This window comes from Pongo abelii, chromosome 9 (genome assembly GCF_028885655.2).
Source record: "Pongo abelii isolate AG06213 chromosome 9, NHGRI_mPonAbe1-v2.0_pri, whole genome shotgun sequence".
NCBI classification, from domain to species: Eukaryota; Metazoa; Chordata; class Mammalia; order Primates; family Hominidae; genus Pongo; species Pongo abelii.
In genome coordinates this window covers 9,254,628-9,280,549 of record NC_071994.2, presented here as the reverse complement: position 1 = coordinate 9,280,549, position 25,922 = coordinate 9,254,628, and the positions used below count along the sequence as shown (strand labels likewise).

The window sequence follows — 25,922 nt, the reverse complement described above, 5'->3', positions numbered from 1 at the left end:
TCCCCAGGCTGGTCTTGAACTCCTGGCCTCAGGCAATCCTCCTGCCTCGGCCTCCCAAAGTGCTGTGGTTTTAAATGTGCTGTTCTCCTGGGCTTCTTTCTCTTTCCCCTCTTCCTTAACTCACCAATTAAATCACAACAGACACTTTCTGAGGGCAGGGCCATGTCTCCCCTCAGTCTCCATCCCCTGACCTAGCACAAGCCCCGCATCCAGTAAGCCTTCAAAACAACACTGAACTCTTCCTCCCGCTTCACTCCGGCTGGGTCGAGAGGCCATGGAGATACAGTGTGTCCTGGTCTGAGGGTCCCAGAGCTGAGAACCAGGAAGGAGATGCCTGCCCCCACTTGACACCCTTCCCTGCAGCCCACATCTGAGCTTCCTCAAGTCCTTAGGTCACATCAGCAAGGCAGATGTGATGTCATGGGCTCAGCTGTGGGGCAGTGTGGATCATAGGAGGGCAGGCAGAGCTGGTTCACATACCGAAGAAGGCTGAACCGGGTCAGGAGCTACAGCTGCTTTCCAATCCCAGGGAACCAGGGCAAAGTGAACCCGCTGCCCTCTGTTCCTGATCACCAAGCCCACTGCTGTCACTTGGGACAACTTCTGGTTCCTCTGGCCCCAGAAGGTGCCCCATGGACTTATTTTTCTCCCTGAGTTCCACATCTCAGATGCACACACGTTGCATTACCAGGACATGTCAGTGACATGGCCCTGAGGGTAAGTAGTTTCACACCTGCCTCTTTGGGGCCCCAAGTCTCCTCCCAGCCTGGGAAAACCTCAAGGTCTCCCAGGCTGTTGTGTAAGATGGCAAGGGCTCATGTGACTGCTCCCTGGAAAAACAGAGTGTCTGTCCTGGTTTTCTGACATAGGCGTATGTTAATAATCATTTAGAGAGTAGGGATAGTCCTTGGGGGTCACTGAGTTCAACCTCATTTTAAAGATGAGGAAAACTGAGGCCCAGAGGAGAAGGGACTTGTCCAGGATGAGTCTGGGCCAGGACCCATTCTCCTGACCACAGCCGAGAGAGCTACAGTACAGGCCGCTGCCAGCGCTGCGTGGATCCCTGGCACGCGCCAGGAAGTGTCCATTTCACAGGCAGGGAACTAGCCCGAAGACCCAGCGTGGGCATGCCAACGCCCCTAGCCTGATTCTCGAATCTTCGCTAAACCCTCTTACAGGCCAACAGTAGGGGGCCTTTGTGAAGGGAAACTCGCCCTGGATTACTCGGGTGGTGGCGGGACTGGTACGTGACGCGGCCACCCCACGGGCGTGACGAGACACGCGAGGCAGGCGTCTGGGCATGCGCGGGCCGCGCGGGGCGGCCCTGGGCTCTCATTGGCTCCCGCGGGCCGAAGGGGCGGGGCCTCGCGCGGCGCGCTTCCTCCCGCTGCGGCTTCCGCGTCGCTTCCCGGTCAGCTGGGTCCTTAGCGGGAGCGGGAGTGCGGGCGGTGGCTGGCTTGGCGGCGGGGCAGGATTCCCGGCAGGAGACCTGCCTCTCAGGTGGCAGGCTCTGCGACCCTGCGAGGTGAGAGCACAGCGACGTCTGGCCCGGGCCTCCGTCCCCGGCTGGGGGTGCGCCTTGCCCTGCCTGGGCATCCGGGTCGACTTACGTTCTTGACCGTAGCAACCCGCACCCCTCCCACCAGCGCCCGGTCTGCACTCTTGGCCCCTCCAGGCAGCGCCGCTCAACCTTGCGGACCCAGCCCGGGATCCCTTACCGTCCTCACTGAGCGCTTGAGGAGACCTCCAGCCCCGCATCCCTGGCTCCCGGTAACTGCTGTTTCTCTTTGCCTTTGCAGATGGACGGGACGGAAGGCAGTGCCGGGCAGCCCGGCCCCGCTGAGCGGTCCCACCGAAGCAGCGTGTCCTCCGTGGGAGCCCGAGGTGGGTCCCGCCCGCATCTCCTCTTCCACACCCTCCTGGGACCCCAGCCCTGGAGAAGTGGTTCTGGCTTGTCTTCTTTTTCATTAAAGATAATTTATGTATCAACTGAGAAATAATAAGGTACATTCAGATGTGGAAGACTCACAGAAGTCAGAGGCTCTGTTACTAGTTTACGGGCCAGGTTGGGTCCTCGTGAATCTCGCTCTCATTTGTAAAATGAGCTTGTTTAACATAGCTGTGAAATTCAAATGAGATTATATGAATGAAAAGTGAAGGCTGATGTGGTTCACGCCTGTAATCCCAGAATTTTGGGAGGCCAAGGTGGGCAGACCACATATGCCCAGGAGTTCGAGACCAGCCTGGGCAACATAGACAAAAAAGAAAGTGACACGTTCACTTTCTTTGTGTCATTGCTTTCTTTCTTTCTTTCTTTTTTTGAGACAGTGTCTCCCTCTGTCGCCCAGGCTGGAGTGCAGTGGTGCGATCTCAGCTCACTGCAAGCTCCGCTCTCCGGGTTCACGCCATTCTCCTGCCTCAGCCTCCCGAGTAGCTGGGACTACAGGCACCTGCCACCACGCCTGGCTAATTTTTTGTATTTTTAGTAGAGACGGGGTTTCACCGTGTCAGCCAGGATGGTCTCAATCTCCTGACCTCGTGATCTGCCTGCCTCAGCCTCCCAAAGTGCTGGGATTACAGGCGTGAGCCACCGCACCTGGCTGTGTCATTTCTTCCTCCCAAACAGACTTTTGAAAGCAGGGATCAGGCTGGGCGCAGTAGCTCACACCTGTAATCCCAGCACTTTGGGAGGCCGAGGCGGGTGGATCACTTGAGGTGGAGAGTTCCAAGACCAGCCTGACCAACATGGAGAAACCCCCGCCTGTACCAAAAATGCAAAATTAGCTGGGCGTGGTGGCACATGCCTGTAATTCCAGCTACTCAGGAGGCTGAGGCAGGAGAATCGCTTGAACCTGAGAGGCGGAGGTTGCGGTGAGCTGAGATCGCACCGTTGTACTCCAGCCTGGGCAACGAGGGTGAAACTCTGTCTCAAGAAAAAAAAAAAAAAAGAAAGCAGGGATCATATCATGGTCTTCATTGGATAGGGAGGAAACTGGGTCCTAGGGAGGTTAAGTCCCAGGCAGGCTGTGGAAGCTCTCCAGGTGATTACGTACTGCAGCTTCCGGTGCCTCAGTTCTTGCCTGAGAAGTGGATCTGACCCTGAGCCTCCTCGAAGTGATTTTGTGATCTCTGAGAGTAGCTGCTGGAGCATAACAGACTGGGGGTCCAAGAAGCACCTTCCCTTGTGTAGATGAGAAACCGTGCCCTTCCCTTCCACACACTCTTGGAGGGAGGAGTATTAGCTCTACTTTTACAGATGAGGCAACTGACACTTAAATTGACTCGCTGAAGTTGGCCAGCATCTAGGCAAGGATGGGAACCCGAGTATGTCGGCCCCAAAGTCGTATTTCTTCACCACGCCTGCAGTCCCAGGGATGGGGATTTGAATCCGATTGCTCTTCCAGGTGTCTCCATTTGGCTCTGGAACCCACAAGTTGTCACAAGGGAACTCTCAGCTATTTGGGCTGTTCTTCCCTAGCCTGCTTCGTATTGACTCCTGAGGCTTAAAGAGTCCTCAGACTTAAAGAGTCCTAAGGAAGCTGAGACCTGGAACTTTCTTTAACCTGGGTGACCTAAAGAATCCTCTCTTCCCATCTTAGCCTCAGTCAGAGAGAGACTTGCCTAAGGACAGCAGTGGGTTACCAACCCTCACTCCTGCCGGCCAGACAGACTAACTGCCATAGCCTCAGGATGGTTTCAGCCTCTCTATGCTGTAGTTTCACATCTGTGGCATGTTCTTGTTCAGGGCAGAAGAACAGCTGAATCCTTGGGGCAGCTATGGTGGTGAGGGGCAGGTTTGCAATGGCCAGGCTTAATTTGAATCTTGGGGGATTGGGGTGGGGCTGGTCTCTGGGCAGGAGTTACTGGGTTTCTGGGTGGTTTGAGGGTGTCAAGGAAGCACTAATAGATAGCACCGGTGATAGGGTCTTTTGGGGCTGCTGGGGCTCTGCCTCTGGCGAGGACTCTGTCTCAGGAGTGTAGCCCTGGTCACCCCTGAGGGGTGTAGGGTGGGGGCTCCAGCCCCAGTGGGTGGTAGAGGGTGCCTGGTTGGCCTGGCCTGGCTGTGCCAGGCAGAGGCCTCAGCTGAGCTTACCTGGCCTCCATCACAGCGGCTGACGTGCTGGTATACCTGGCGGATGACACGGTGGTGCCCCTGGCTGTGGAGAACCTGCCCTCGCTCAGTGCCCATGAGCTGCACCGCGCCGTCCGCGAGGTCCTGCAGCTTCCAGACATTGCCCTGGATGTCTTCGCGCTCTGGCTGGTCTCCCCTCTGCTGGGTAAGGCTTGGCAGTGAGGAGCCCAGGCTGGAGGGTTGGAAGGGCACTGACCAGTACAGGAGGGAGGGGGCAGTGTTTGGAGCCGCTGGGGAGCCGCTGGCCACTGCCCATGGGGGAAGGTGGGACTTGGGTTTATCCTGAGCTGTCCACCCATCTGAGCACCTAGAGCCCTAAGAAGGCCCCCGCTCCTGGCCCTGCTGTCTGTCTTTCTGCTGGTGGTGGAGGAGTGGACACACGTGCCCCCCAGGTCGTGCTGGGGCTGGGTGGTCGGGAACAGTACCACAGGAGGGAGGGAGGAAGGGGGCCTTGTCTGCCGAGCATAACCTTTGCCACAACCTGGGTGGTGTTTGGGAGCCGTGATTTCACCTGATCCTCAGGCCTAGATGAGGAAGTAGTGGTTAGGGTGGTGAGACCACTGTGTGGCAGGAGCAAGACAGACCCAGGCCTGAGTGGCTTCCCAGTCAGTCGGCCTCTTTGAACTGTTCCTGTTCCTTGGGGACAGGGAGGAGAAGGGACGTGGCCCAGGAAGTAGGCCCCTCTGACCCTGAGGCTCTTAGTGAGGGTGGGGAGGGTGGGAAGAGTAGAGACTTGACTTCTCTGGGAGGGGGGCCTTCAGCCTCCAGCCCTGCCTGGCTGGCCTCGTGACCACCCACATCCTGCCCTTTCAAGCTGAGATTGCAAGATGGAGGGACTTGGGGGCGGTGGCTTTCTAGACCCTCAGCCCTGGGTCCCTCAGTGAACAGGGTCTCTGAGCCTGCTGGTTCGCACAGGAGGGGGCCAAGGGAGAGGCTGCCCCATGTTGTTTAGTAAATCAGTGCCATGGGTCAGGCAAGTTTTCTTAGCTTACACATTCCCTTCGTTGTAGAGGAATGCAGGCAAGAAGGGGGTGACCAGTCCCATTGAGGGAGTGCGTAGGACAGCCTGGGTTAGGCCCAAGGGGCCCCCAGCAGTTATGTCTTCTCCTGAGGTTGCTGGCTGGGGGAGAGGGAACATTTGGCACCCCTGCTCCTCACCCTCATCCTTCTCTCCACCCCCTCCCCCCTGCCAGTAGGAGCTTCCTGCTCAGCTGCAGCTGGGAGGTTCTCGCCCACCCTCTTCTGCTGCCCAGGCTCCTCGGCCACCTCATGCCCAGCCCAGTCACCTCTCCTTCACCTCCGGGCCTCGAGTCAGGACTGTGGGCCCCTTGGTTTGTGTCTGAAAGCTGGGGGTACAGTTCTGCATAGGTTGGCCCCTTCCCTGCCTCGGGAAGCTCCTAGAGCCTGCTGGGCAGCCTGCCTCCTCCTCTCACCTCCTCCATCTCCACTCCCTCCTCACCACATTCCGGCTCTCCCACGGCCGGAGGCCGTGAATGGGCTGCTTTGTTTCCCGGCCCACACAGGAGGATGGTGGCAGAAGACCCCGGCACACAGTCAGCACCCACTGTGTTCCCAGGCTGGGTTCAGGGAGGCTGAAAAGCCACTTCAGCTGTGACTTGGGCCCCCCAGAACCCTTTTCCCCCAGCCCCTGCACCCCTGATGGGGTGAACCAGTGACAGATGCCCCAGGGCCGTGAGTGCCCTGCAAGGGCAGGGAGGGGCGCCGTCTTCTGGAGCTGCCCTTCATGCCGGATGTTTTGGCAGGGCTTAGCCTTCTCAATGTCATTGTCACTCTGCATGGAACAGGGCTCCAGGGACCTTCCGTCCCATTTGGATAACAGCCTCCAGGCAGGAAGGGCCCATTTGGAAGTGTCTGGGACTGCGGGAGTTCTGAAGACAGGAAGGAGTCTTTTGAGCTGCTGGGGCTTGGGTTAAGGCTGGTCAGGGCTGGGCTGTAGGCAGCAAGAAGGACATCCTTGTCTCCAGGGTGTCCCTAGGCCCCATCTTGTCAGTTACTGTGCTTGTTCCACAAGGACGTGCAAAGCCTCTCTCAGGCCACGTGGTATTCTAGATGCTGGGAATACAGGAGGGAAAACCCTAGTGGAACTTAATTTAACTTTATTTTATTTATTTTTTATTTTTTATTTTTTTGAGACAGAGTCTCACTCTGTTGCCCAAGCTGGAGTGCAGTGGTGCAATCCCGGCTCACTGCAACCTCCGCCTCCTGGGTTCAAGCGATTCTTCTGTCTCAGCCTCCTGAGTAGCTGGGATTACAAGCAAGCAACACCACGCCCGGCTAATTTTTGTATTTTCAGTAGAGACGGGGTTTTCCCACGTTGACCAGGCTGGTCTCGAACTTCTGACCTCAAGTGATCCACCCGCCTCAGCCTCCCAAAGTGCTGGGATTACAGACATGAACCACCGTGCCCGGCCACCATTGGAATTTTAGAGCCTAAAGTATGGTGAAGGGGGGTTTAGGAAGCAGAGCTCAGTTCCTGGTTTAGCCAGTAGCCCCATGTGGCCTCAGGCACCGTGCCTTCCCGAGCTTCAGTTTCCCCGCTGTAAAGTGGGTGATCTCCATGTCCTCCAGCCCTTTGAGTTCCCAGACAGAGAGAGCATGAGGACTCCATGAGGAGCTCAGTGGCCAAGTGAGGGGAGTTGATGGAGCCCTTTCTGGAGGGAGTGGGGAGGCGACTATTGGGAGTAAATGGTGTTTCCCTACTGGAGGTGGTGACGATGGGTGGGGCCCAGGGTCTAGGTTGTAAAGGGGGGCTGTGGAGCCTCTGGGAAATCTGGACCAGAAATGCTGGGACGAGAAAGGGCTGCAGCGGCTGGATGCAGGGGTGGGTGGAAGGGCTGTGGGCAAGGGGGCCCATGTGGAGGCTGTGGCTGCTCTTCCAGGTGGAAGGCCCAGATGACCCAAAGAGCAGAGACAAGGACCCCTGGCCTCAGGCCAGCAGAAGGGGCGATCGGCCATCAGTGGGGACTGCGGAAGGGTAGAGCAGGGAGATGTGGATCAGGCAGGGCTCGGGAAGCTTGGAGCAAGCGCTGGCTCCTGCACCCCGGAGATGGACATCCCCATACATCTCTGGATGAACTTGGAAGTGGCCTCACACCTCTCAAAGGCAGAGACCCCGGTGGCCACTGTTTTCTGGTGGGCGCTGGGGTGTGAGCTGAAAGGCTTTGTCCCTCCTGGCCTGAGGCATTGAGTCCTGGTCCAGAGCAGTGGTGGCATGGGGCAGCCTGGAGTTTAAGGGACTGGACTGCTACACTTGGTCATTCTGCCAACCCCTGGTGAGGTCACTGCACCCCAGGGATACAAGTGGTGGACAAGTCCGCAGCCCCTGTGGGTGGCAGCAGCGAGGAATGTCAGGTAGTGATCAGCCTGTGAAGGCAAACAGATGTGGCGCCATCGGGGTGATGGAAAATTTTGAGGAGGGGCTGCCTTAGTTAGGGGTCCAGGGAAGGTGGCCCTTGAACTTAGACCTGAATCAGCCAGCCACGGGAGGATCTGGGGCAAAGGAGTCCAGGAAAAGAAGAACAGTAAGTGCAGAGGCCCTGGCACAAGTAAGCTGGGGATGATTTAAGGAGATTTAAGAAGGCCAAGATGGCAGGAGCAGAGCGGGAGAGGCAGCGAGAGAGGAGATAAGGTGGGAGGGCCAGGCAGGAGCTGGGTTGCGTGTGGGCCACGGAGGTGCAGAGCTTGCAGGATGGAAGGTCAGCTGGAGCTCCTTAGAGGTGTCGGAGGTGGGGAGTGACGACGGGGAGGCCCAGGCTCTGCCAGTGGGGGGGGCAAGGCAGCCCCTCAGGCCTCTGGGCCCCAGTTGCCAATTTCCGGTTCTGCTTCCTGATGGCACTGAGGGTTCCTTTGTGTCCCAGCACCTTCCATCGGCCACAGCCTCCAGCTTCAGCTTGCCCTGGGGCTGCAGTGAACAGTTAGTGGCTGGCTCTGCCTGGAGCCAGACCCCCGTCGCTTGCTGTGTGACTGTGGACAAGGAACTTGACCTCTCTGAGGCTCATTTGCTCTATGGGTGAAATGGGGGATAGGGTTATTGCAGAGTAAATGGCTCTGGACCCTTGGCACCTGCTCAGTTACTGTTGGTTGCGACTGTCATCATGCTGTGCAGTGTGATAGGTGGGAGGGCAGCCGCTGGACTGGCCGGAGGCTGCATGGGCCGCTCCCCATCTCGTCCTGCAGAGGTGCAGCTGAAACCCAAGCACCAGCCCTACAAGCTGGGACGCCAGTGGCCAGAGCTGCTGCTGCGCTTCACCAGTGCCCCGGACAACGACGTGGCCATGGGTCAGTGCTGCTGCCTGTCTGTCCTTGCCTCGGGACCACCTGAGTCTGCAGCTCTGGCTCCCAGCCCAGCCAGGGCCCTGCCGGCCAGGAGCTGCCCTGGCTGAGGGGCAGGGCCTGCGTCTCCCCCAGGCTCTGTCAGCCACCCCGGCAGGGGAGGAAGGGGTCCCTGAGAGAAGCCCCAGTCGGGGGTGGGCTGGGAGCTGCCAGGGCACGTTGGGATGAGCTGTGCACTCCACCCTCTGCACAGCCCTCTGGTTTTCTCAGCCCTGGTGGGTGAGGTTGGTGGCCGGGGCCTGGGCCAGTCAGGGGAGAGGGGAGGGCTAAGCAGAGTGGGGATGCCCGGCAGTGACCCAGCCTCTCTCCCCAGATGAGCCTTTCCTGCAGTTCCGAAGGAACGTGTTCTTCCCAAAGCGGCGGGAGCTCCAGGTGAGGCAGGAGCCCTGGTGGCCCCACCAGGCCCGGCCCCTTGTGCCCAGCCTCCCTGTCTCTAGACCCCTGGACATTTGCATCTTGCCCCAGCCCAGCTGAGCAGCTTTTCCTGCCCCAGCCCAGCTGAGCGGCTGTCCCTGCCACACCCACCTGCAGATCCGTGACGAGGAGGTCCTGCGGCTGCTCTATGAGGAAGCCAAGGGCAACGTGCTGGCTGCACGGTACCCGTGCGACGTGGAGGACTGCGAGGCTCTGGGCGCCCTGGTGTGCCGCGTGCAGCTCGGGCCCTACCAGCCCGGCCGGCCGGCAGCCTGCGACCTGAGGTGAGGGCCTGTGTGACTTGAGGTCAGGGCGCTGGGTGGGGGAGTTTGTCCTTGGAATCGAACTTACAAGCAGTCTTCAGTCTCTCAAGGTGGGGGTAGGGTCCTGGAGTCAGGAGGCCTCAGCCCAGCAGGCTCACTCTGGCCCTAGGCAGTTGCTCCGCCCCTCAGCCTCCTTTTCCTCACCTGCCCTGGGCCGGAGCCTCAGGTGAAGTGAAGTCTGGGAGAAGAATCTGGAGCCCTGCCTCCTGCCTGCCAGGGTCAGAGGAGCTGGGCTTTTGGAGTCACAGCCAGGGACCACCCAGATACTGACCCTTTGTCACCACTAACAGGCCAGCTTAGTTCCAGACTCCTGGGATGTTCCCCAGGCGGTCGGCAAGCTGGCTGTCCACCTCCCAGCCCTCCCCAGGAGCCGAGTTCTCTGCTGTGTAAATTAGCAGGGCCTTGGGTGGCAAGGATTGAGTCTGCCCTGCCGAAGCCCAGGCCAGTCTCTGGTCTCCATGGAGGATTATCCCGAAGTTTAGAAATAATTCCAGTGAAGGGGCTGGGCGCGGTGGCTCACGCCTGTAATCTCAACACTTTGGGAGGCCAAGGCAGGCAAATTGCTTAAGGTCAGGAGTATGAGACCAGCCTGGCCAACATGGTGAAACCCCATCTCTACTAAAAACACCATAAGTAGCCGGGTGTGGTGGCACACACCTGTAATCCCAGCTGTTCGGGAGGCTGAGGCAGGAGAATCACTTGAACCTGGGAGGTGGAGGTTGCAGTGAGCCAAGGGCGTGTCACTGCACTCCAGTCTGGGTGACAGTGAGACTCTGTCTTAAAAAAAAAAAAAAAAAAAAAAGCCGGGTGCAGTGGCTCATGCCTGTAATCCCAATACTTTGGGAGGCCGAGGTGGGCAGATCACCTGAGGTCAGGAGTTCAAGACCAGCCTCAACATGGAGAAACCCCATCTCTACTAAAAATACAAAGTAGCCGGGTATGGTGGTGCATGCCTGTAATCCCAGCTACTCGGGAGGCTGAGGCAGGAGAATTGCTTGAACTTGGGAGATGGAGGTTGCAGTGAGCCGAGTTTGTGCCACTGCATTCCAGCCTGGGCAACAAGAGCGAAACTCCATCTCAAAAAAGAAAAAAAAGGACTGAGCACTCCAACTGCAGCTTATCTGACGGCCGGTCCACAGCCCACAGAGTACCCGCTGCCTGAGGCGGGGAACCAACTACGGTTATGCCAGGGCCTCTCCTGCTTCGTGTGGGGCGGGGAGATGCCCTTTCTTTTGTGAACCTGTGCTGGTTGTAGGTTGGCGTTTTCATGTTTTTATCTGGCAGAACAAAGCATTGACAGCATTAAAACCCCTGCACCAGTTTTGGTTATAAAAGTTTCACCAGTTCAGAAATCCCAGTGGTCCTGACTTGGTGACACAGACATTGCTCTGAAACCCTCCTGCTGCAGTCTGATTCTAGGCAGGTGGGGGCTCTTTGCTCGGCCTCCAGACCTTCCCTCAGCCTCTCACCTCTGCTGTGAGCTGCAGACCTGGGCCCACCTCCTGGGCCTCCTTCACTCGCCTGGCTGCCCTGTGTGTCTGTGTGCCCTCGCAGGTGGGGGTCGGGGACCTCTGCAGTGCCGGGCACTCTGCGGGTGCTCAGGGTGGTGGGTTCCTTCCCTTCTGGGGGTGAAGAGGGGCCTGGTGACTCCCTGTGTCTGTCCCTTCGGCTCCTATGAGTTTCCTGGGTGGGTACGTGGTAGCCAACCAGGCAGGAGGCAGGAAGGGTTGGGAGACAGGACCAGGCCCCGTGGGGGCCCTTGGTGCACACGGGGCTGCAGTGCAGAGGCTGCCGGCAAAGGCAGGACTGGTGGGAAGTGCAGGAAGGTGGGGCCCAGTTTCCTGTTCCTGGCTGGAGGTGCAGGCATCTGGAGCCGCAGGATGAGCCTTTGGCTTCAGACGGTGACCCCCGGTCAGACGGGCAGAGGGTCAGCCCCAGGTGGGCCTCACAGGGAGCCCCATCACAATCCTTGGCCTGCACTTGGAGAGCTTGTCAGGTTTTAGGGCCGGGAGAGCTCACCCGGGACAGGTGGGGGTGTCAGCATCCCCATTCTGCAGAGGAAGCAGGCGCAGGACAGGAGGTGCCTCTCACCAGCTGTACAGCTGCTCGCGGCAGAGGCAGACAGGCTGGCCCTGGAGTCTGCCCTTCGGAGAGGGGCCAAGAACTTAACCCCCTCTGTCTGGTGCCTGGGTCTCCCCTCGTGGGCTCCTTACCCAGCCTCTGACTTGGAAGTAGATGTGTGTCTGCTTCCTCCAGGCAGCCCTGCTTCCCCCGCCCTCCCCCGTGAGCCTGGCACCTCTGGTTGGGCCGCTAGCACCCATCTTCCTTCCTCCACAGGGAGAAGCTGGACTCCTTCCTCCCTGCTCACCTCTGTAAGCGGGGCCAGGGTCTCTTTGCTGCCCTCCGGGGCCGTGGGGCCAGGGCCGGGCCGGGCGAGCAGGGCCTGCTGAACGCCTACCGCCAGGTGCAGGAGGTCGACAGTGACAGCGGGTGCGAGGCCGCCCTGGGCACCCACTACCGCGCCTACCTCCTCAAGTGCCATGAGCTACCCTTCTATGGGTAAGAGCCACAGCCCCGTGGTCCCCCACCCCCGCCCCGTAGGCTGTCCTTGGGCTTTGCTAGCACAGCTGCCAGTGAGCCCACCTCTGCTCCAGCTGAGCTGTGTCCCCATGAAGTGGCTTCTTGTCACGAGCACCTCAGGCCCCACTGTTCCAAGCTGGGCACCTGTCCTCCCCTTCCTCCTGTCAGGGGCTGGGACACCTTGGATGGGTCCTCTCCTTCTACCTGGCACAGTCACCTGGTCACTGGCCCGGCTAACCTCGCCTTCAGCCAGCTGTCTCTGTCACGCAGTTGGTGTCTAACAAACAGCTCTGCGCAGCTACTGCACACACGCTTCCTGGGCACCGGAGGTCCCTCTGAGCCAGAGACACCGTGCCCCTGCCTGGTGAAGCTGACGTTCTAGTGGAGAGAGCCGAGAACACAGAGGTTGAGGAGAGCCTGTCACTGGGCACAGGCAGCAGCCAGGAGACCAGAGGGTGGGGTGTGGCTTGGGCCTTGTGGTCAGAACAGGTGAGATGGTCAGATGCAGGACGTTCTGAGGGCAGAGTGACAAGATTTGCCAGATGGATGTGCAGTGGACGAAGCGAAGGAGAGGAGGCAGAGAGGACTGGCCTAAGCCCCTGGCAGATGGCGTTGTCATCGGCTGAGCTGGGGGCGGCGCTGTGGAGCAGTCAGGGAAAGTTTAGGAATTTGGTTTTTTGTTTTTGTTTTGAGACAGGGTCTTGTTGTCACTCAGGCTGGAGTGCAGTGGCAATCATAGCTCACTGCAGGCTCGACCTCCTGGGCTCAAGCAAACCTCCTGAGTCACTGGGACCACAGGTGTGCAGCACCATGCCTGGCTAATTTTTTTTTTTTTTTTGAGATGGAGTATCGCTCTTGTTGCCAGGCTGGAGTGCAATGCCATGATCTTGGCTCACTGCAACCTCTGCCTCCCGGGTTCAAGCGATTCTCCTGCCTTAGCCTCCCAAGTAGCTGGGACTACAGGCATGCACCACCATGCACAGCTAATTTTTGCATTTTTAGTAGAGATAGGGTTTCACCATGTTGGCCAGGCTGATCTCGAACTCCTCACCTCAGGTGATATGCCTGCCTCGGCCTCCCAAAGTGCTGGGAGCCACCACGCCTGGCCTAATTTTTGTATATTTTGTAGAGACGGGGTTTTGCCTGTTGGCCAGGCTGGTCTGGAACCTTGGGGTCAAGTGATGCTCCCGCCTCAGCCTCCCACAGCACTGGGATCATAGGCGTGAGCCACCGTGCCTGGCTGGGAGCTTGCTTTGGACATGTTGATTTTGAGATACTTGTTAGATGTCCCACTGGCGACTTCAAGTGGGCATGTGGTGTCTAGTGCAGTCTGAACTGGAGCTTGTATTTGGCGAATCCTATGTATATGGATGGCCCCTGAAGCCTGGAGAGATGCTGGGAAGCAAGTGTGGGCCAGATGAGAAGGCAGGAGGGCTCTACCCACAGCAGCTCCTAGCGCACGCCCCGCTTGTCCTCCTGGCAGCTGGCGATGGATGTGGGCTTCAGCCTGGTGGGCGAGCATGAGCAGGGATGGAGACAGTGAGTGTGACCAGCTGTGACAACTCTGCTGTAAAATGGGGTCAAGAAACGGATCTTGTAGCGGTTTTGAGGGGGAGGTGACAGCCCACGTGTGCTGACCGGCAGGTGGCCCTCTCCTGGCTGCTTTGGTTTCCTCAGTGAAATCAGAGAGCTGGCTATCAGCTGAGCTTGGGGGACAGAAGTCGTCCAGAGGAGGCTGGAGCGGGATGGCCCCAGGAATTCAAGGTGGCCCATGCTGGTTTCCAGCCACATCCTGTAGTGTGGAGAGAGCGGGGTTTAACTTGGGCTCTGGCTCAGTGGGTGGTGAGGACAAGGGTGAGCCCAAGGGACAGGAGAAGGCGAGGCTGCAGGAGGGACAGGTGGCAGCTCTTCTCCGTGTTTTTTTTTTTTTTTTTTTTTGAGATGGAGTCTCGCTCTGTCGCCCAGGCTGGAGTGCAGTGGCACGATCTTGGCTCACTGCGAGCTCCGCCTCCCAGGTTCACGCCATTCTCCTGCCTCAGCCTCTGGAGTAGCTGGGATTACAGGCGCTCACCACCATGCCCGGCTAATTTTTTTTGTATTTTTAGTAGAGATGGGGTTTCACCGTGTTAGCCAGGATGGTCTCGATCTCCTGACCTCATGACCCGCCTGCCTTGGCCTCCCAAAGTGCTGAGATTACAGGCGTGAGCCACCGCGCCCAGCCTCTTCTCAGTTTTGAGCCCTGGAGCCACTCCCCTCACCTCCTTGTGCTTCCCAGCAGGTCCCTGCTGCTGAAAGGTCTCCGCCCGGACAGTGGTCAGTAGGCTCTCCTGGCCATCTCCAGCAGCCCTGGCCCCCAGACCAAGTGCCAAGCCCACATGACTGGCTTTGCTCCACACCTGGGGCCACGCGCTTCCCTCCGCCTGCAGTGCCCACCCTTCTCTGTGCCATCAGGCCCTTCTCCCTCCAGTCGCACACTGCCAGCTCAGATGCTGCCTCCCCTAGGAAGCCTCCCCTTCATCCCACCTCCGTTTCTCCCTTCCCTAGGGCGGGTTTCAGTCACCCAAACAGCAGAAGTTTCTCAGGGCCCAGGTTGGGGCCTCGAGCAGCCTCCTTCAGCATTTCTGGTGCTGGCCGGAGGCTGACCCCAGTTCTCTCCCCAGGTGTGCCTTCTTCCATGGTGAGGTTGACAAGCCGGCCCAAGGCTTTTTGCACCGGGGTGGGCGCAAGCCAGTTTCTGTGGCCATCAGTCTGGAAGGCGTGCACGTCATCGACAGCAGAGAGAAGGTACTGCCCCCAGCTCCTCCAGGGTGGAGAGGGTGGGAGGGGGCTCCTGACTCAGGTCTTCCTGGTTCCTCTGGGCCTGTGGAGGCCTGGGGGCAAGGTGGGTGGACTGTCTGGGAGGGACCCTGCCTCCCTCGGATGTCCTTGTAGCCCCTGAGGGTGACCCTGGGTCCTCTTGCCCAATGTGCTAGGCTGTGGGGTGGCTGGGGCAGGAGAGGCCACAGCTGGGACTTCACTCCTGAGTGGAGGGAGGGCAGCAGGGCCCGCTGCTCTGCCTGGCTGATGGCTGGAGAACAGCCTGGTGCTCCAGAAGAGCTCGCGATGGGAGCCCTCTTGGGCTGACCATGTCCTCTTCTCCCTGTGTTTGGTGGCCAGCCCTGGGTAGAGAGCCACGTCAGCAGCCAGCCCCGTGGGGCAGATTACTTGTCCCTGGGCAGAAATTTGCTCCTAAGCCAGCAGAAGAGTTTTGGCTGGCTTCTGGTTGTCCCGGAAGAGGGACCCCAGCCCCTCCTGCCATCTGTGCCCTGGGAGGCAGGGCCCAGCTCAGCCTCATGCTAGATGCCACCCCCGACCTCATAGAAGAGACTCCGCTTCCCCACCTGCCTCCTCCCCCACATGCCTCTCCAGCTGTCAGGGGCTTGGCCTGCTGGTAGGACTGTTGTGGGAGAGGGGATCTCAGCCTCCCTGGACCGCAGCCCCCAGGAGGCTCTGATGAAAGCTGAGGCTCTCTCCTTAGAGAAACACATGAACAAATGTAGACTTGGAGAGGCACACGCCCTGGCCAGGTGTCCCCTCCTGGTGGTGTCCGAGTGGGATGGGGTGGGGAGCAGACCTCTGCCCAGGAGTCAAGCCTGGCTCTGTGTCTCTTGCTGGCCAGCACGTCCTGCTGGGCCTGCGTTTCCAGGAGCTGTCGTGGGACCACACCTCCCCCGAGGAGGAGGAGCCCATCCTGTGGCTGGAGTTCGACGGGGACAGCGAGGGCACGCCTGTCAACAAGCTCCTCAAGATCTACTCCAAGCAGGTAGCGCGGGTGGTGCCTGCCCATGGGTGGGGAGGCTGGGCCCAGGTGCCCCGGGTCCCAGACAATTAGAGGCACCAGGCTGGCGGGGAAGGAGGTGAGAAGCTGCCTTGGGCCTGAGGATGAAAGTGGCCTGGGCACAAGGGGTGCCTTGACTCCTGCTGACCTGGAGCCGCCCTGGGAGGTCAGGAGGCCTGGTCTGCAGACTCCACGCTGGTGGCGGTGGCAGCTGTGGGGTTCGGGCAGCTGTTTGTTGAGGGCTTGCCGAGTGCTTTGAGACCAGCCTGCGCCCTCCCCTCCTGTCCCCAAGACCAGTGCTGTTGTGACCCTATTCACAGTCGCCTGCGGTGGGCGTGGAAGCGTTGGGCCTTTCCAAGCCTGTGTTTGATTTTCCCCTTCATTCAGCGTGTTTTACTCCGCACCGAGCACCTCTTCCACCCCAGCCTCCCTCCCCTGCCCCTGCCCCTTCCTCTCCCACTTGGGTGACATCAGAGGGCCCTCCCTGCCACAGGGCCCTTTCAGGACTGTTCCCACCCCTTCCTCCTTTCATCTCAGGTCTCTCTGGATCCTTCATCCCCACACCTCTCCGGCTTCCTTTTGGTGCCCTTCCCCACCTTCACCCCTCCCTTCGCAGCCAGACCCCACCCCTGCGCCTCCCACGCTGGGGGCTGCTTCTAGCCCCATCAGCCTCTGCTTTGCCACAGGAGGGCCCCTTCCCCCTTCTCAGCTTAACCACGCGCTCCTGGAAGCTTCTTTCCGCCCCCACCAGCCACCTCCTCCCCCGGCTTCCCTTGCTGCTCCCCATTTTCCTGGCCCCCTTGGGGGCACTCCTCTCCCTGCCTCATGGCTTTGAACTCCAAGATATTCTCACCTTTATGTTCAAAGTTCACAATTTTCTTTTTTTTTTTTTTTTTTTTTTGAGACGGAGACTGGTTTATGCTTTTTGTTTCCTAAGAAATTTTGCCTAACCCAAGACCACAAAGATTTTCTCACGTTTTCTTGTAGAAGTTGTATAAATTTAAGCCTCCCAGCCATCCCAAAGCCGATATTTTACATCAGGTGTGATATACAGGTCAATGTTCATGTTCATGTTTACACATTCTCAATTGCTTCGTTGTGGTTTGTTGAAAAGACATTGAATTGGCCAGGCACGGTGGATCATGCCTGTAATCCCAGCACTTTGGGAAGCCAAGGTAGGCGGATCTCTTTAGGCCCGGAGCTCAAGACCAGCCTGGCCAACAAGGCGAAATCCTCGTCTCTACGAAAAATACAAAAAATTGGCCGGGTGTGGTGGCACACGCCTGTAATCCCAGCTACTTGGTTTTTTTGTTTGTTTGTTTGTTTTTGAGACGGAGTTGTTTCGCTCTGTTGCCCAGGCTGGAGTACAGTGGCGCGATCTCGGCTCACTGCAAGCTCCACTTCCCGGGTTCACGCCGTTCTCCTGGCACAGCCTCCGGAGTAGCTGGGACTACAGGCGCCCGCAACCACGCCTGGCTAATTTTTTTGTATTTTTAGTAGAGATGGGGTTTCACCATGTTGGCCAGGATGGTCTGGATCTCCTGACCTCGTGATCCGCCTGCCTCGGCCTCTCAAAGTGCTGGGATTACAGGCGTGAACCACCGCGCCCAGCCTCCCAGCTACTACTTGGGAGACTGAGGCACGAGAATCACTTGAACCGGGGAGGCGGAGATTGTGTTGAGCCGAGATGGTGCCACTGCACTCCAGCCTAGGCAAGAGAGTGAGACTCTGTCTCCAAAAAAAAAAAAAAGAAAAAAAGACATTGAATTGAATTGCCCTGACATCTTTGTTAAAGATCAATTGGCTGTGCATGTGTGGGTCTGTTTCTGGATTCCCTCTTCTAAATCACTGATCTATGATTTAGAAGATTATTATTTAGATTATTATTTCACTAATAATCACACTATATATTGATTTTTGAACTTTTATAATAAGTCTTAAAATCAGGTAGTCTGATGTCCAGAACTTTGTTCTTTTTAAAATGGTTTCCATAGAAGTTTTAGAATCAGCTTGTTGATTTGTAGCACGCTCCGCTATCCACCTCTCAAAAAAAGGCTGCCTAGGATTTTTATTGAGATTGCATTGATTACTTTGGAGGTAATTGACCTCTTAAGTCTTCCAGTCCATTTATTTCTGTATCTCCATTTATTTGTCTCTGATTTCTTTCATTAACATTTTATAGTTTTCAGCATACAAAGCTTCTGCATCTTTTGTTAGATTTATCCGTTTCTTTTTTTTTTCTTTTGGTGCTACTGTAAATGGCACTGTTTTTAATTTCAATTGCCAATTGATCATTTCCTTATATAGAAATATAATTGTTTTTGTTTTTTTTGAAACACTCTTGCTCTGTCACCCAGGCTGGGGTGCAGTGGCGCAATCATAGCTCACTGCATCCTCAACCTCTGGGTTCAAGCTGTCATCCCAAGCCACAAGTGTGCACCACCATGCCAGGCTAACTTTATTTTATTCTATTTGTTGAGACAAGGTCTCACTTTGTTGCCCAGGCTAATCTTGAACTCCTGGGCTCAAGTGATTCTCCCACCTTGGCCTCCCAAAGTGCTGGGATTACAGGCAATGAGCCCCTGTGTCTGCCTGGGCCTTTTTTTTGGGGGGGGACGGAGTCTCACTCTGTTGCTCAGGCTGGAATGCAATGGCGCGATCTCAGCTCACTGCAACCTCCGCCTCCTAGGTTCAAGCAATTCTCTCACCTCAGCCTCCTGAGTAGCTGGGATTACAGGAGCCTGCCACCACGCCCAGCTAATTTTTGTATTTTTAGTAGAGATGGGTTTTCACCGTGTTGGCCAGGTTGGTCTCAAACTCCTGACCTCAGGTGATCTACCCGCCTCGGCCTCCCAAAGTGCTGGGATTACAGGCGTGAGCCACGGCACCTGGCCTGGCCTGAGACTTTCTATGTGGACAGTCGTGTGGTCTGAGTTGGGACAGCTGGGTCTCACTTTCCAATCTGTGTGCCTCTTGCTTGCCTTGCCTGACAGTGCTTCTGACCCCCAGTGTAGGATGGATAGGTGTGCGCAGGCGTCCCTGACGCACCCGGCCCGAGAGAGAACATTGTCTTTCACTGAGTAAGCGGGATTTCGCTGTGGGTTCTTCAGAGATGCACTTCATCAGGTTAAGGAAGTTCCTTTCTGACCCTGGCTTGCTGAGTTTTACCTTGGACAGATGTTCAGCAGAGCTTCCTCTTTCGGCTGCATTTGAACGGCAGGCTCCCTGAGCCTCAGAGGCATGTTGCTGTGCAGGAGTTTTTGTTCTAGGGAACTTAGTAGGCTTCCCAGTTATGGTTGCAGCTCAAGACTCTGTCCCCACCAGCTGCTGTCCCCTCGCCACCCCACTGCCCTTTGGCTGGTGGAGTCCACTCAGTGAGGAGAGGAGTGTGGGTGGACTGAGCTGAGGGCAGGGAGCGTGGAGAGCCCACCAGGCCTCTGCTCTTCCTTCTGGGCCGAGCAGCGGTGCCCACACCCCCCGCACCCAGAGGGATTGTAGCTGCCCTGTGGAGAGGCATGAGCCAGGTCAGTCTCCACAGGGCCACTCCCAGCATCTGACCCAGCCCCACCAGTCAGGAGCACAGGTGGCCATTCCTGTGTACTTGGCCTCCCCTTATCCCAGGCCTGCAGCAGTGCCTGACACGTGGGAGGCACTCAGGAAATACCTGTGTCCTGACTAAGGGGCGCCACCCTCGATACCCTCTGTCTGCGACTCCCTCAGAGCCCTGAGGGCCCTGTCCTTGGTGTCCAGCTGTGCCCACTGGCACCTGGCTGCTGCATCTTTTCTGTCAGTGTGCCTCATGCTTCACACCTGTTGAGTAGGAGTCACTTTTGAAGAATGTGCTGGCGGGGAGCTGCCCGCCCCTGCTCCGATGAGATCGCGCCCCTTCCTCCTGGCCGCAGGTTTTCCTCCCAGCCAGCACTACCTGCCTCCCTGCCCCGCTTCCCCACTCTTCATCCTCTGCAGCAGCTGGGCTCCCTCCCCCCTCCCTCCCCACCTGCTTCTGCCTATGGAGTCAGCCTTCCTGGGCTGTGCCTTCTGACTAGAATGTTCTTTCTTTCCCACCCAAACTCCCAGATCTGGGGACCCCTCCTCATCCACCAGGACTCACCTTCCGAGTCACCCAAGTGGGACACCTCCCCTGCCTCCCCACTCCCTCCCTCCTGAGTGATGTGTGTCCCCTCCCCTGCTTCCCCAACCAGAGAGCAGAGCTCATTTCAGGCTCAGCAACAGGCATGGAAGGGGGTCCTGGCCAAGCCTCACACTGTCCCCTCCTCCCCAGGCTGAATTGATGAGCAGTCTCATTGAGTACTGCATTGAACTGAGCCAGGCGGCAGAGCCCACGGGCCCCCAGGACAGTGCGACTGGCTCGCCCTCGGACCCCAGCTCCTCGCCAGCTCCTGTTCAGCGCCCCAAGCTGCGGAGGCAGGGCAGTGTGGTGTCCAGCCGGATCCAGCATCTCTCCACTATCGACTACGTGGAGGACGGTGAGCAGCCCTTCTGTGCACGTGCACACACAAACACGCATGCACACGCTGGGGGGAGTTCCTGAGGACAGGGCATTGCAGAGCAGCTCCAGACCCAGTGTGAGCTGGCCTCCATCTCAGGACCCAGCTGTGAGCAGAGCGAGCTCGGGCCTTGACCACAGTGCCTTTCCTATCCCTTCTCACTGCTGCGTCACAGACGTGTTCTGCAGCATTGTCCAGGATGTGATCCAGGAAACTACTCAACATCTGTTATTAAAGTGTTGGGTAGGCGGGGCACGGTGGCTCACTCCTGTAATCCCAGCACTTTGGGAGGCTGAGGCGGGAGGATCACCTGAGGTCAGGAGTTCAAGACCAGGCTGGCCAACATGGTGAAACCCTGTCTCTACTAAAAATACAAAAAAATTAGCGAGGTGTGTGGTGGGTGCCTGTAATCCCAGCTACTCGGGAGGCTGAGGCAGGAAAAGTGCTTGAACCCGGGAGGCAGAGGTTGCAGTGAGCCAAGATTGCATCATTGCACTCCAGCCTGGGAGACAGAGTAAGACTCCGTCTCAAAAATAATAAATAAATAAATAAAGTGTTGGGTAAATCACTGCTGTGACCACATCCTGGGGTGTTCAATGCAGCTGGTAAAAATACCCAGGCTGGGCGCAGTGTCTCACACCTGTAATCCCAGTACTTTAGGAGGCCAAGACAAAGAGGATCACTTGAGCCCAGGAGTTTAAGACCAGCCTGGACAACAGAGTGAGACCCTGTCTCTACAAAATATACTTAAACTTAGCTGAGCACGGTGGTATATGCCTGTAGTCTCACCTTCTTGGGAGGCTGATGAGGCAGGAGTATCTCTGAGCCCAGGAGTTGGAGGTTTGCAGTGAGCTACGATTGCACCACTGCACTCCAGCCTGGGTGACAACAATGAGACCATATCTATATTTTTTTAATTAATTAATTAAATTAATTTTTGAGACAGAGTCTCGCTCTGTCGCCCAGGCTGGAGTGCAGTGGCATGATCTCGGCTCACTGCAACCTCCGTCTCCCCAGTTCCAGGGTTCTAGTGATTCTCCTGCTTCAACCTCCCGAGTAGCTGGGACTACAGGCGTGTGCCACCACACCCGGCTAAATTTTTTTTTTTTTTTGAGACGGAGTCTCGCTCTGTCGCCCAGGCTGGGGTGCAGTGGATGCAGTCTTGGCTCACTGCAAGCTCCACCTCCCGGGTTCACGCCATTCTCCTGCCTCAGCCTCCTGAGTAGCTGGGACTACAGGAGCCCACCACGCCTCGCTACTTTTTCATATTTTTAGTAGAGACGGGGTTTTACTGTGTTAGCCAGGATGGTCTCGATCTCCTGACCTTGTGGTCCGCCCGCCTTGGCCTCCCAAAGTGCTGGGATTACAGGCGTGAGCCGCTGCACCCGACCCTAATTTTTTGTGTTTTTAGTAGAGATGGGGTTTCACCGTGTTAGCCAGGATGGTCTCGATTTCCTGTCCTCGTGATCTACCTGCCTTGGCCTCCTAAAGTGCTGGGATTACAGGCGTGAAACACCATGCCCAGCCCAAGACCTTATTTTTAAAAAGGAATACCCTGGCTGGGCACAGTGGCTCACGCCTATAATCCTAGCACTTTGGAAAGCCAAGGCAGGAGGATCACCTGAGGTGGGGAGTTCAAGACCAGCCTGACCAACATGGAGAAACCTCATCTCTACTAAAAATACAAAATTAGCTGGGCGTGGTGGTGGTCGCCTGTAGCCCCAGCTACTTGGGAGGCTGAAAGCAGGAGAATCGCTTGAACCCAGGAGGCAGAGGTTGCAGTGAGCCAAGATCACGCCACTGCACTCCAGCCTGGGCAACAAGAACGAAACTCCGTCTCAAATAAATAAATAAAAAGGAATACCCTAAATGCATCTTGTATCAGATCCTGGAACAGAGGACATTTGTGGAAAAACTATTGAAGTCCAAAAGAATTTTAGTTAACAGATACTGTGTCAGTGTTTATTCCTTAGCTTTGATGTGGTGACAGAACATGCTGTCATCGGGAGAAGTTGTGGTGGTATTCTGGAACTCTCTACACCTTTACAGCTTTCCTAGAAATCTAGAATTATCCCATGATAAAAAGTTTTTTAATGCAGTAACAAAGATCTACATTTATTTATTATTTATTTATGTATTTATTTATTTTGAGATGGAGTCTCGCTCTGTCACCCAGGCTGGAGTGCAATGGCGTGATCTCGGCTGACTGCAACCGCCGCACCCTGGGTTCAAGCAATTTTCCTGCCTCAGCCTCCCGAGTAGCTGGGACTACAGGGGTGAGCTACCACGCCCAGCTAAGTTTTGTATTTTTAGTAGAGACAGGGTTTCGCCTTGTTGGCCAGGCTGGTCTCAAACTCCTGACCTCAAGTGATCCACTCACCTTGGACTACCAAAGTGCTGGGATTACAGTGTGAGCCACCGCACCCGGCCAAAGATCTACATTTTACATGGCAAGATGTTCACAAAAGAATACTCAGTAAAAAGAAATGGCCGGGCACGTTGGCTCACGCCTGTGAAACCCCGTCTCTACTAAAAATATAAAAAATTAGCCGGGCGTGGTGGTGGGCGCCTGTAGTCCCAGCTACTGGGGAGGCTGAGGCGGGAGAATGGCGTGAACCCGGGAGGCAGAGCTTGCAGTGAGCCGAGATTGCGCCACTGCACTCCAGCCTGGGCGACAGAGCGAGACTCCGTCTCAAGAAAAAAAAACCAAAAAAAACCAAAAACTAACATCTTACAGCAATATGGTACTTTTGTTGTAATTAATGACCCGGTATTGCCATTATTAGCGAAAGTGCCTACCTTAGTCAGATTTCCATAGTGTTTTCCAGACGTCCCTCTGTGCCAGGATCCCACCAGGACCCCACACTGCATTTAGTTGTCACGTCTCCCCAGGCTTCTCTTGGCTATGAAGGACCCTCCTTGTTTGTGATGAGCTTAGGTCGGCAGTGTTAGGGAGCGCTGCTCGGGGTATACTGTAGCATGCTGAGGGGGGCTGAGGCTTGGATGAGGGGAGCTCAGTCTGACCAGGCTCTGGAAGGAGCCGTCGCGCTGGAGCCAGAACCCGGCTTCCTGGGCCTGAGCCCCCTCACACAGGGACAGCGCCTCTGCTCAGTGTGTGCCCTCCCATTCCCTCGCAGGCAAGGGGATCAGGCGAGTGAAGCCGAAGCGCACCACGTCCTTCTTCAGCCGGCAGCTGTCCTTGGGCCAGGGGAGCTACACCGTGGTGCAGCCCGGCGACAGCCTGGAGCAGGGCTGAGGATGCTGCACCTGGCAGGAGGAGAGCAACTGGGGACCCTGGCCCGGCACTGTCCTCATAAGGGGCAGGGACCGGCCACAGCAGTCTCATGGGTCAGCACATGGGGACGGCTGCCTCAGCAGATTTCTCAGACCACGGAGAAGTGACTTTTGGGCCCGGGGCCATGCCCGGGCTGTGCAAAGCTGGCCAGGGCCTCCTGTAGGGCTCCTCTGCAGCCTGCCCTCCCTTCCCCACCTTTTCCCGGACACTGGGCCCTGCTGCTATCTCAGGACCATCCGATCAAGCTGCAGCTGCCACCCTCACCTAGAAACATGCCTCTGTGCCCACCTCAAGACGGGCAGTGTCCCCTGTTCTGAAGTGCCCGGTGGCAGCTCCAGTGGCACAGGACCAAGGATTGGGGTTTGGGACCTGAAGGTCCAGTGTGTGCCTTTGGCCTCTTCCCTGGACTTGGGTGACCAGTCCCCACCTTCCTCCTGCTAGTGCTGCACCCCCTGGACTTGGATGACCAGTTTCCCACCTTCCTCCTGCTGGTGCTCCACCCCCCAATGCCAGGCTGGGCCACCACTCTGAGGAGGATAGGAGGGGCCTCCCTGGATTGAATCAGGACAGAAACACAGTGAGGGCCCCCACCACACCTCCCTGGTTGAATCAGGAATGGAGGGAGCCAGGCAGGGCCCTACCTGGGGTCCTGTGCCCCTCGTTCTGGTCTCCTTTGCAGGCACGAGACACCAGAAAGAGCATGCCTTTCTGATAGCCTTTGGTGATGTCACTGCTGGGAGGTGGCTGTCCTGTGGACCACCTGACCTCCAGACCCACACTCACAGTCTGTGCAAAACTCCTGAAAATCCCCTGGTGGGCACTCCTGGAGCCCAAGCAGCTCCCCTAGGGGACTGACGGGCCCTGCCCTCTCCTCCCTGTGTCTGGGTCTTCTGGTTTTAGTTTGGTCTTTGTTCATCTGAGTTGTGCTGGGGCAACGCCAGGAAGTGCCCTGGGTAACCTCTGCTGCGCGCTCCTTCCCAGGCGGTGCCATGGATTCCTCTGGGGGCCGGTGCGTGCCCGGAAAAGCCTGGGCCACATGGGACAGTCTCTTCTTTCTTGAGGACACTTGGAAAGGTGACTGATGTGGGTGCTTGGCTTCTCTGGTCCCAGCTTGCCCTCCGGGGAGCAGGGGCTCTGTCTTGTCCCAGATGAGCTGAGCCCCTGAGAGGAGGGCTTTCCCAGCCCTGGGACCCTCCGAGGTGGGTGTGCGGGTCTCACAGGTGCTTCCTGGGACTTCTAGTGGCAGCACAGGGCTTGGCTTTGTCTTCCGTTCCCGGTGGAAAACCATGGGAGAGGAAGCTCGGGCCTCTACTCCAAGTATCAGAGCCCGTTTACCCTCCTCCCTTTGGTAGCTTGTGAATGTGCCAGGTGTTTTGAGGTGGGCTTGCCTTCTGGCAGCATGGACTTTATTTGTTAAAATAATAGGCAGAAAGAAGAGGCCTGGGAAGGGCCCCAGTCTTTTGGAATGTCCTGGTCACAGGGTCATGTCAGCTGCCAGTTCTCGTCTCCCGTCCTGGAGTTGCTCGGTCTCACCAAGCTGCCCCCCACCTGTTCTGGCGGCTCCAGCGCAGGTTGTCCCTGCTGCTTTGATTCCAGGTGATTTTATATTTTTTATTTTTTTATTTTTTTTGAGACGGAGACTCGCTCTGTTGCCCAGGCAGGAGTGCAGTGGCGCATCTCAGCTCACTGCAACCTCTGCCTCAAGCGATTCTCCTGCCTCAGCTTCCTGAGTAGCTGGGATTACAGGTGCGTGCCACCACGCCTCACTAATTTTTGTATTTTTAGTAGAGACGGTTTCACCATGTTGGTCAGGCTGGTCTTGAACTCCTGACCTCATGATCCGCCACCTCAACCTCCCAAAGTGCTAGGATTATAGGCGTGAGCCACCGCCCCCAGCTGATTCCAGGTGAATTCTTCTCTGATGGGCGGGCGAGGGTGTGTCCGTGTGATGGGTTGGAGTGTGTGTGTCTGAGTACACAGATGATGTGTTTTCCCTTCAGCTTCTTACGTTTTCTGAGCATCCATTGTGCTTTAACATTTTCTGCGTGTCCTTTGGAACAAAGCAGTATTTTACTCATTCTTTGAATGTTCTCATTCTTTTGTATCATGTGACTTATTAAAATCAGTTTCTAACAAACTCTGGGGCGGCTCATGATATGAAATAATGAGGTGTCTGTGACAGTCCAGGAGTTGATTACAGGCTGCATATTTGGTTTTCATGAAACATGTGCCGAGGTGTGCAGCCCTCAGGCCAGCCAGGTTGATGCCCACGGAGCACCCGAGTGAAGCTGTCTCATCTTGGCGGTTTGTACTCCCAGGCCCAGGTTGCCCAGGAGGGGCTCTGGGGTTCCTGTGGGGACCAAGGTGGGTAACTGCAGATGCTCCTGCCCTTCCTGAGGGCACCTCATGCTCCAGGCCTGGCAGGAGGCCATTTGTTTTCCACAGATCCTGCTGTCAACACCTACCTGGGAGGGAAGGGACAGTAGCAGACCCCCCTGGA

At 57.0% G+C, this 25,922-nt stretch overlaps 1 protein-coding gene across 2 annotated transcripts; it reads left to right on the top strand.

Annotated features, from left to right (window-relative positions):
- Positions 1-1,352: 1,352 nt before the first annotated feature.
- On the top strand, positions 1,353-25,559 carry FRMD8 (FERM domain containing 8). Of its 2 annotated transcripts, XM_024255894.3 has the most exons (11): positions 1,358-1,525; positions 1,800-1,884; positions 4,110-4,277; positions 8,330-8,431; positions 8,799-8,857; positions 9,017-9,183; positions 11,560-11,781; positions 14,463-14,586; positions 15,461-15,604; positions 19,902-20,106; positions 23,265-25,559. In XM_024255894.3, exons 2-11 carry the CDS (start codon positions 1,800-1,802, stop codon positions 23,381-23,383), a joined length of 1,395 nt encoding a protein of 464 aa, XP_024111662.2. In that variant the 5' UTR covers positions 1,358-1,525; the 3' UTR covers positions 23,384-25,559. The 2 variants fall into 2 exon arrangements, with proteins under 2 accessions (XP_024111663.2, XP_024111662.2); XM_024255895.3 differs by lacking the exon at positions 8,330-8,431 and having other exon boundaries at positions 1,353-1,525.
- Positions 25,560-25,922: the final 363 nt, after the last annotated feature.

Bases quoted from the DNA above. Each gene is read 5' to 3' on its own strand.
- FRMD8 (XM_024255894.3), top strand. From the start codon at position 1,800: ATGGACGGGACGGAAGGCAGTGCCGGGCAGCCCGGCCCCGCTGAGCGG. The intron at 15,605-19,901 runs GTAGCGCGGGTG...CCTCCTCCCCAG, and splicing joins TCAAGATCTACTCCAAGCAG to GCTGAATTGATGAGCAGTCT. The intron at 20,107-23,264 runs GTGAGCAGCCCT...ATTCCCTCGCAG, and splicing joins TATCGACTACGTGGAGGACG to GCAAGGGGATCAGGCGAGTG.